The sequence below is a fragment of the Podarcis pityusensis genome, assembly GCF_964106645.2.
Source record: "Podarcis pityusensis genome assembly, chromosome: 11".
In the NCBI taxonomy this organism is placed as follows: domain Eukaryota; kingdom Metazoa; phylum Chordata; class Lepidosauria; order Squamata; family Lacertidae; genus Podarcis; species Podarcis pityusensis.
In genome coordinates, this window is record NC_138036.1 from 25,643,921 (window position 1) to 25,654,832 (window position 10,912).

At 42.3% G+C, this 10,912-nt stretch overlaps 1 protein-coding gene across 1 annotated transcript in view; it reads left to right on the top strand.

Annotated features, from left to right (window-relative positions):
• The window catches only part of RNF180 (ring finger protein 180), a 334,052-nt gene extending 327,591 nt beyond the window's left edge, over positions 1 to 6,461 (top strand). The window contains exon 9 of the mRNA XM_080972748.1: positions 5,924 to 6,461. Coding sequence (XP_080828874.1) covers positions 5,924 to 6,006 — 83 coding nt within the window. The 3' untranslated portion in view covers positions 6,007 to 6,461. The remainder of the gene's footprint in view (positions 1 to 5,923) is intronic.
• Positions 6,462 to 10,912: the final 4,451 nt, after the last annotated feature.

A 10,912-nucleotide genomic window follows, 5' to 3' on the forward strand; every position in this document is an offset into this window, starting at 1 on the left:
GCCCGCGGGCAGCGTCCCCAACGTGAAAACCCGTGCCGGGACTGATCCAGGAAGTCCACCAGGACATCTAATACTTTCATAAGGACTTTCTCTTTTCCTTTTTTCTGTTATATTCTGTATTGATTTGCTCTATGCCCCACAGCCCTGACCCTACCGAGCCATACCGCCCTTACTGGCCTGCTGGCCTCTGCTACGACTGGTTCGTCTTGCCGGTGGTAAGAGATGGCGTGCTCATTGACTACTGGAAACAGGGGTTTGATGAGGTTACTGTACCAACCTCATCTGATGGACCAGGTTCTAATCTTAATCCAGGCGTTAGATGGGACGGAACCTATCTTAATGCAAGTATTGCAGGGGTGGGAGCCTTAACCAGGTGTGCATTGAAATTGCTAAACAAGTGCCAGTAAGAATTGCCACCCCAGGATTTCAGCTTCCATATGCTCTGGTCAGTAGGGAGGCAGCACGAGAGTTCAATCCACCCAACAGGGTTAGTATGGTGATAGGCCCAATAATGCTTCTATTGCTTTTTTGCTTTTGTATTCCCTGCTTGATGCAATGCTTGCAGAATATGATGGGAAAGATCATGTCTCGCATGATGGGACCTCGCGTGATTGCTGTAATGAGAGAATATAGACCCCTACCCCAGAACGAATCTAAGTAATAGATTGTTCAAAAGAAGAGGAGGGAGTAAAGGGAGATGGAAAAGGTTTCTCTCAATATTTTCTGTGCTTAGAACTCTGTACCTAAGAAAGGTTGCTCTCAAATATTATCTGCAGTAAATTCCTGTGCTAATCCTGTGCTAATCTTACTTCTGCAAATTTTGGCCAGACAGTTAGCACACCGCCAGTGACTGCTTGCAAAATTTGGCTGACAGGTCAAAAGTTCGTTTCCTGCCTAGCCAGCTAGCAAGAAACCGCTGCTGTTAGCAATAACTAACCAGACCTGCTAAATTTGGCTGGCGGGTCAAAAGTGCAGATTTAACCAGGCCTGCTAAAGAGGCCCCTTTTCCTGTCTTATGCTTACTAATGCAAAGATGAGAAAAGACACGTGTACGAAGGAGAGGGGAGGGAATGTTTAGCAAGCAATAAAATGTGTTTAGCAAGCAATATAGATGTGCCACGTAAGGGAATAATTTGAGAAGGTATGGGAGGGGGGAAGAGTGCTCAGAGAGTATAAGAAAGTTTGCTGAAGTGTCTTGCTTTACAGCCAGTATATTTTCAGGAGCTATCCAGCTGGTTGTCTCTGTGTACAGATATTGTCTCTGTGCACAGATTTCAATAAACTTTTTCTCCAAAGAAGATTTTGCTTTCCTGGTACTTTTGTTCCCTCCAAGGTCCGGGGATGGCGTGGCTGATGGATCCCTAGGTAAATAAGGCTTCACAGCAACAATATCAATAATTACAATACTTGGTTCAAGGAACAGCTGCAGGGCTTTTCCAGCTTGTCCTATGTGATTGTTGCTCACTTGAAACATTGAACATTCCCACATGGTTTCTGCTATTAAATCACTGGGCAAGTGTGCAAATCTTGTGAAGAGCTTATGATTCCTTTGTGTCTGTTGATGTGCAAATGGTCCCCTCAATGAGTAGATGTGATCTTTTTTGGTAGAAACTTCTCTGTATGTCTGCTGCACCAAGTTTGCAAAAAGGTGTGACACAGAAGGGCAAAGAACGCAGAGAGCAATCACATGAAAACTTACTCCATTTGTATCTGCATGTGAGTCTGTGCACAAGCTATTGCTTATGCTCACAGATACTAGTGCCATGAGCAACTCTTTTGCTGCTCTCACTATACTGTGTCAAGCAGGCATTGCTCTTATATTGCCACTGTACCCTTAAAACACATTCAAAGCACATCCCCCCGCTTTGTTTGTTAAAAGGGTTGCTGGGAGTTGTAACTTTGTGAGGGGTAAACTGCAGGACCCAGAATTCTTTGAGGGAAATAATATGCTTCAAAATGCTTTGGGTATGTACAGCGCCAGTCTCTGCATTAAAACTGCTTTAATTTTCCCTTTGTGATTTGCTAGCAACTGATAAAGTGTTGCTATATACAGTATCATCATAAACTGATTGTTCCTATTTAGTAAATCTAACCCTATTTAGACGAGAAGAAAAACCTTGCTCTGCCACTCTGAATTGCAAATGGAGCGTCAGACCTTGAATTGTATTTTCACTTCATCCATACAATCTGTTTTATCTCAGTCATATTCAACCACCCATTAATATTTTTTCTACAGCTCAGTATTTGACAGTGTTGATTAGATGTCTGTTTAGTTAACTGGACAGACACATGTGTTTGAGGCCAGAACACCCACCAGCCAATCTGGTTTACCGCCTATGAGTATTACTGGAAGGATCTCTGAAACAGTATAAATGCAGGTTACAAAAAAAGAAAATGTAGAGAAAACACCATCTTCACTTTGATTGCAATTGACAAATCCTGTAAATGGCTGGACAACCGATAAACATCTTTTGGAACCACTTCTCTCCCTTCAGGTCCCGTCCCTCATCAAAACTACATTTTCTCTCTCTTAATCCTCTTTCCCAACTGTAACCGAGCTTTTACGGGCAACCAAAATTGCCATAAAGCCAGAGTAACTTTACTGTGAGGAAAGGCTACAGAATCTGGGGCTCTTTAATTAGAAGAAAGATGATCAAATAGGAACATTTCGGAGATTTATAAAATGCTGCTTCTTGGGATGCAGATAGTCTTTCTCATACGACATCATCCAATGCAACTTGATTGGTAGGAAATTCAAGGCAGGTGATAGAAAGCACCTTCACAAAATGTGAAGAATTCACAACATGGCTTTAAATGTGCATAATGGCCACATGCAATCTGTAGCCTGAGAGACAGCTATTGCCTTCTTGCTCGGCTTATGTGGGGTTTGCCATGGTGGGAAACGGGACCAGAAGGACTAGTAAGCTGCCTTGACTAATGCATACTCATTAATTAGGTTTAATAAGGTGGGGGGGGAGAGAAGTATCATTATATAAATAAATAAAAGAAATCCAGCAAGACTCCACTTATACAGTGGTACCACAGGTTACAGACACTTCAGGTTACAGATGCTTCAGGTTACAGACCTAACCCAGAAATAGTACCTCGGGTTAAGAACTTTGCTTCAGGATGAGAACAGAAATCGTGCAGCAGCGGCGCAGCGGCTGGCCCCATTAGCTAAAGTGGTGCTTCAGGTTAAGAACAGTTTCAGGTTAAGAACGGACCTCCAGTACAGATTAAGTTCTTAACCCGAGGTACCACTGTATAAGCAATTGCATTTATTGTTACTTAATTAACTGTCTTTGTTTACACATTTATCAAAATGTTTATGCTACTAAACATCAAGATATCCAATTGGTGTGCGAAAAAGGAGAAAAATCCATAACATAAAAAAGAGCATATCAAAAAAGAGAGAGCAAATTTGGCAAAAGCTTAAAATTGCACATTTCAAGAGGAAGAGATTTACGGAGAATTGGTTACATAATATATTAGGCCCTGTTCCATGTAGAAGCCCACCAAGCCCCAAAATTATTGTGAACTCTTTTTTAAATTGACAAATAGATTGAAATGTTAAAATAAATCAAATGTGTGCATGTTCATTCTTCAGTACTTTTTCTCCTCCCGCCCTGTTGCTTTCCTAATATCCACTTAAATTGTAAGGTCCTTGGGGCAGGGACATGTCTGTTTTTGCCAATGTACAGTGACAGCACTCTATAAACACAAAACCATTCAAAAGTTCTAGCTCCATCTTTTGTTGAAGGTACAAACTGTACGTAATAGTTTTCGATATATCTATACAAAGATCACATCCAATACAATATTATTTCTGGCAGCTCATCTGGCAAAACACCACTTGAAACAATGCCAGAAACTTCTCTTAGAGGCTTTCTGCTGAGTTCATGTTCACAGTCTTGTGGATAACTCTTAAATATCTGTGATGTTTTGGACAACTCCACCTGGACATCTGATCAAATATTGTAGTTTACTCTCAGCAGCTTTCAGGAGTCATTTTATTTTCAGACTGCACCCTTGTTTTATGTCCTGTGGGCTGCTCTTCATTTTATTGACTGTGGGTCTTTCTGGCAAATCTAATGGCAGATATGAATTCATAAATTTCCATAGGGAATTTTCTTTTATGCAACTCATTTTAGCTATAAAGATCTGTGTTTTGTAGCACTGCAAAGCTAGGAAGGGCATAGGCATCATCAATGCTATGAAAGCCACTCCGACAGTTTTTCCTTCTATTTGTAAATTAATGCAGCACTCTAAACAACAGCAACATTTTTAAAATAAGAATCACAAAAGTTCAAATTTATTTAGGTGAAACCTAATAGGAACTACCCGTGTCCTATCCTTTACACACCCTTTTACACACTACCGCCACAGAAAGCAGAGCTACAAAAGGAAGCAACAGAGGTGATGGTAAATGCAATGGAGTGTGTAGGCAATAAGAACAGCTGGGGATCACTCACAACAGTGGCTTCAGAGTCTCTGACACCATACTATCACTTCATGCCCCAAAGCCCCAGGGGTCTTGCAGCACCTGTAGCACAGAAGCAGAGTTGTAATGAGTACTGTGGAGGCTGTCACTGTAATCAGGCTGGTTAGCCATATTTCTAATTGTTATTTTACTTGGAAACATGTTCCAGTTAATTAAAAAGAACTGAGAAAATTTGCTAAGGAACAGGCTTTATGTTGGCATGGTTAGTATCAGAACTGTCCATACTTGATTCAGCCACTATATAACTTATTTTTTTAATAAAGAAAAACCTTGACAGCTTCCATCTACAAATCTCTTCTGCTCCATAATGAACTGCATAACCTAATAAAACAACAAGGTCTTGCAGTATCACTGGATGAGCATTGCCGAGAAAGACAGCCTAGAAATATTTTAAATGACCATTGGCTATACTGTCTGGGACTGATTGAGTTAAGAGTCCCAATATCTGGAGGGCCAAAGGTTACATGTCTCTAAGTCCTAGAGCAGGGATAGCCAATGTGGTGCCCTAGAAATATTGTTGGTACCATCCCTGACCATTGGCCATGTTGGCTGGGGCTGACGGGACATAGAGTCTATTAACTTAGGTGACCTTAAAAAAGCCTTACCCTTCAACCCCAATCATGCAGTTCCCTTGGCATCTCGTTACCATGGCGGTACACAAGCAGCAACCCAGTAATTGTTTCTCAGGCTGAGAAATTGGGACCTGTGGTACCTGCTGCTGACATAACTTTGCTGTTGGCTTGGAAGCCAATGTAACAGCAGCAACTCTAATGGGTAGTAATTAAAGGCTAAGTTCTACACACAGTACTTTCTATCCCTAAAGAAAGTATTTGCATGTTATTTTTTGGCTTGATAATTAACAAAGGTCTGATGCAATCCCCTTAAGTGGAAAGCTAGTACCCTTCCATTCTCCAAAGGTTCTTGAAAAACCTTAGTGGCTTTACATTTAATTACTTCTTCATTTTAGAATTATAGCTTCAGTTTACCCCATTCCAAAATCTCATGTTGCCCTACCTTTTTTTTTCTTGTTGAATTACATTACAAAAGAAAAATTGAGGAGCCATTGTTCAAAAGAATCTCCTGCAGAAACCAGTGATGCTCATAAACCTCTGGCTCTCTAAGACCATCAATCCATATAATATGGAAAGCTCAAGATCTGCTAAAGATTCCAAGGCCAAAATATATGTGGTTTCCAGAGAGGTTACATGGCCATGTATGAATTGACTATAATAATAACTAGTGAACATGATGACCTGCTTCTGCATTGACACATATCTGTGCTGTTTGAAAGACTGCTGTCCTCGTGTGAATTTTGTTGTTTCTATTGCTAATATTATTATTATAAGGAATACTCATAACACAAAGCAAAATCTTGCAGTTCTGATGTGCTTTCTCTTCAATATGATATTTCTGAAATTCCAGATGGCTTCATTTTCTCCATCTGTGGGCAGACATTTAGAGGATTTGTTTTGGAAGGAGAACCTCACCATTCCAAGCCGATGTGATCTGGACATTTGTAACAGACTCTAAGTCTATATGAGTAGAACGCCACTGCCGATGTAAATAGACCATGAATGAAATAACAGAGAAAGCCAGCATGGAAATCTTAATAAAGAACCACTTAGCTGAAAAGGGCCTCAGAGGTAGTCTAGCCTAACCATCTGATCAATGAAATATCTGCAGTGCAGGATGAAAGTACAGCTTGCTCTGACAGATGGCCATCTAGCTGCTGCTTATACCTCCAGCAAAGGGGAGCCCTGCACCTAAGCAAACTGTTCCACTTTTGAGCAGCTCTTACTCTTAGTTTCTCCTAACACTGAGTAGAAATTCACTTCCTTGCAATTTCCACCCACTGGTTTTCATGCTGTCCTCTGCAGTAACAGAGAACAATTCTGTTCCATCTTTGGCATGAAAGCTCTTCAGCAATTTGAAGATTGCTTAGCACTTCCTGCAAGGTGGTGGCATGGATCTCCTGAAGTCATACAACCACATGGTATAGTTAACTACCTTACCATGCTGGTTGCATGACTTCAGGAGCTTCAGGAGTCCTGGACTAGGACCTGGGAGACCAGAGTCTCGCTCAGTCATGAAGCCCACCTTGGACTACCTTCACAGGGTAGATGAAGGGATAAAATGGAGAAGGGAAAAAGTGTGTGTGTCACCTTGACCTCCTTGGGGGGGGGGGAGGTAGGATATGAATGTAATAATACAGTAAATAAATCTGGCAGCAGCTGCACAATTGCTTTCAGGTACGGGAACAGCAAGAAGGGCAATATATGAAGAGGATGTATTTGGGTGAGGCTAGCACAAGAAAGTTCTCAAAAGCTCCACCTGTTGTCATTTATTTGCTATATAAATTCTGGGTCTGGGGGAAAGTATTATGCTACCCTTAACCGTCTTGCTTCCTCCTCTGCCCACCCACATCCTCAAAAATGAAATTTGATGATAGCTGTCTTGACTCTTCCTTAATGTTCTCCAGCTCTTTCCATCATTCCTCCTATGACTTTTTCTGGGCCTCTTCCTATCCTTGTCTCTCTGTTCTACAATGTCATTCTTAAAATGTAGTGCCTAGAACGGGACACAATACTCCAGAATATCACTGTCCTACTTGCTTCAAGGGTTTTCAAGCTGGGCTCCCATGCCTTTAGCAGACAGGAAGAAATTCAGTAGGTGAAGCTTTCCCCATCACATCACTTCTATGCTGGCAACAAAAGTTTAACTGCTCAGTTTATGCATCCTATGAAACTGTTAAGGGGTAAGAAATCAAGTAAGGGGAGAAAAACGGACAACTTTACTTCTGGGATTTTCAAAATGCTAGCTTGGGTGGTTCTATATACTTTTAAAAGTTTGGCATCTTGATTGCCATTTAGGATTGTCTGCAGTGCAAAAACAAGCATACCCTTCAAGTGCTGGTAGCAGAATGTTCTCTGTGCACAGCATTTGATTCTGGAAATTGTTTTATAAAAATATGAGTCAAAGCCAGTCAAAGCCGCTTTCCTCAGTGAACTGGCCAAGGATCATGTTTGTCTCCATCTGTGTAACCACATAACACAAGTATACTTGAACACCATTAGTGTTATTTATTCCAATGAACACAATGATTGCCGTTATTGCTGTAATCCGTAATACGCATGACAACAAGGCAGCACTGCAAGAATACAGGAAGCTCCCTTGTACAGTGTTAGACCATTGGCCCACCTGGCTCAGTAACTACTTATACTGACTGGCAGTGGCTTCCCAGGGGTCTTTTCCAGCCCTACCTCAACCTAGATTGAACTTGGAAACTTATGCATGCAAAACATCTCCTCTAACACTAACTTGCAGCCTTTCTTCCAAGGAAACATAAGCTATAGCACTGGCATAGTTAAATCCTTATCATCAATCAGCTCACCTTTCTGCATTAATTACAGCTCCTTTGCCTTCCAAAATATGGTCCCCTCTATGCCGTGGTTAGCACAGCATGCCAATTTGGTTTCACTGCCTCATTTTGAGAGGTGTGAAAGGATTTTGCCATATAGATTAGAACACCATCTTCATTCATTCATAGTAGAGACGAAGGATTAAGGTACCGTATTTTTGGCTCTATAAGACTCACTTTTTCCCTCCTAAAAAGTAAGGGGAAATGTGTGTGCGTCTTATGGAGCGAATGCAGACTGCGCAGCTATCACAGAAGCCAGAACAGCAAGAGGGATTGCTGCTTTCACTGTGCAGCAATCCCTCTTGCTGTTCTGGCTTCTGAGATTCAGAATTTTTCCTCCTCCAAAAACTAGGTGCGTCTTGTGGTCTGGTACGTCTTATAGAGCGAAAAATACGGTATGCTACGGTGCATATCAGAGCCTATTCTGACCAACAGGTATGCATTGGGCAGAGCCGTAGCTATGCGGGGGGGGGGCTGGGTTTTTTTAGCCCAAGTAGGGCCTCCAGAGGGGTGCCAGCCTATGTGTGTGTGTACACAAATGTGGGGGGGGGGCGGAGTGCCAAACTGCATCTTTGATCTGGTTGAAAGAAAGCCTAGTTTTGCCCCTGGCATCAGGAAAGGGCAGGAATTCAGATTATAGAGATTTTCTAGTCACAGGATTATTCCTGTTGGTGCTCCCAAGGCCTAGCTTCTTGCTGGGAAAGCCTCTCCTCCTACCAGAGGGGAGAAGTTGTGAGCGGGAGCCGGTTCCCACGTTGGCAGGGGAGGTGTATTTGGCCCCCTGCGTCAGTTATCCCGGCTGCCGCACGGCGCCCTTCAGCTAGCCAATAGGGCTGGCTTGGGGGCGGGGTTTAGCCACATTTAAGCTGGCCACAGCAGCGCAATGCCCTCGCAAGATCCTGTGACATCAGGGTAAGCTTCCAGTTGTATTTGCATCAACAAGCTCCACCCATTGGTTGTTAACCCTTGAATGACTCCCCGCTGACCAGGATGGAGTCATGTATAGATTGTTTGATCCAATGCCTAAGCCAATACCACTCACATGCTGTAACCAATAAAGTTGTGGCCTTCTTTAGCCCAGTAACCTAAAATACATGTGTTCTTGTGTCTTATTTATCTCTAAGCGGGTGGCGGGTCCTTGACTCACAACCAATCAATGCAATACATGTAGATGCCTTTCTTACAAAACCTTTTCAATTTAGAAAAGGTGGCAATTCAGATGCGCTACACATTAACACATTTCAGATGTGAGGTTCAGTTGCAATTTCCTTATGGGTGAGAGCACCTCTGTTCCGCTGCCGGCCCTAAAGAACTGACTGCTCCCCAAGTCATGTTTCAAGGAAAGTATGTGGGACTGCCTTTGAAGGCGGTTTGGAAAATGCAGCTACTGCAAAATGCAGCTGCCAGAGTTTTGATGGGCCTAATGGTACAAAACCATATGACACCAATGCTTAAGCAGACACCACTGGCTGCTTATTTACTACTGAGACCAATTCAACTTGGCTGTGAGTTCTGGAAGACCTGCAACCTGTTCTCTGCTTTGCAGACCTTTTCCCACCTGGCCTGGGAAGCTGCGGCCCTGACTGGCTGTCTCTTAGTGTAGACCCAGGACACTGAGTGTGAGCTTCTGTAGCTGCTGCCTGCCATGAAACACCACTGTCAGGATTGGCAGCAACAACAGCAGATATTTTAATATATTGTAACCTGCTTTGAGATGGCTTCTTAAAAATATAAAGCAGTATAGAAATGAAATTAATAAAAATAATAATAATACACAGCTTAAAGCCTAATTACATGAAGGAATACCTCTTCCTCTGAGATCTGTTGGGGAGGCCCTTCTGCTACTTCCAACGCTTAGTGACTCATCAGAAAGCCTTCTCAACAATAGCACCCGGGTTATGGAGTACACTTCCCTCAAAGAATCAGCTGTTGCCGATTTTTCAGTGCCAGCTAAAGACTAGCAATTTTCCTCAGGCCTTTCAAACACTAAGGAACTGGCCTGCAGAGTGATATACTGACAGATGGTTGAAGTTTTATTTAACTATACTGAATGGTTTATTTTGTTTTAATGTTTAACTGTTTTATGTTTTATAACTGTTATATCCTGCCCATCTTCAAAAGTACCCAGGCTGGATAAGTCTCAAACACAAATTGATTAAAATAACAACCATAGTCCATGTTGTATGGATATTAGTCAGAGAAACCTAAGTACCGACTTTCTGGATCAAACCAGGCCCACCATTTTCATTCTAGCAATAGCCAGCCAGATGCAAGGAGGTGCTCACAAGCAGCGTATGACAGCAAAACACATCATTTGTTGGCTGTACCTTCCTGTGCTCATGGAAGCTGGGATAGCTAATTGTTGTAATTATTCCCCATGAATTTCTCTACTTTTTAAAAAAGGATCATCTAGTGATAGTGAAACCAAATTTGTGATTGTGAATTCAGTACGTTGGATTAAGTGTTGAACACAATACAACCTTCCTGAACCTGCAGCCGGCCAGTTTCATTGGGTGACTCTGAATTCCAGTGTCACGTTCTTATGCATGTTAGGCAGATGTGTCACAGGTGGCCTTTAAGGGCAAGTCTCCATTTTTCGAAAGATTTTTGAAAACATTTTTTAAAACTCAGCATTTCCCAGGTGATAACTGGTGCATTACAGAACAAAAATTCTATTATATTTGCAAGGGGCTACAGAGAAGGTATGTGTATGCAGCGAAATGAAAAGGGGTATAATTTAAAATTTTCACCTGCTGCAACACCCACGTGTGTAAGGCTACCCCAACCAGTAACTCGCCCTGCCCAAAAGAGCTATCCATACTTTGTATTATGGCTGGTTTCAGATCCAGCATGAATGGGTCTGGTTCCTGCATGCATTCCTTGGAGTGAGTGGGGCCAACTCCTTTGCATGAGTAATCTTGACCAATCTACGGTCAACATGTCTTTCTGCAAAGCACCTGTCCTTTTGCCCGTGGCACCCCATGATCCAGATG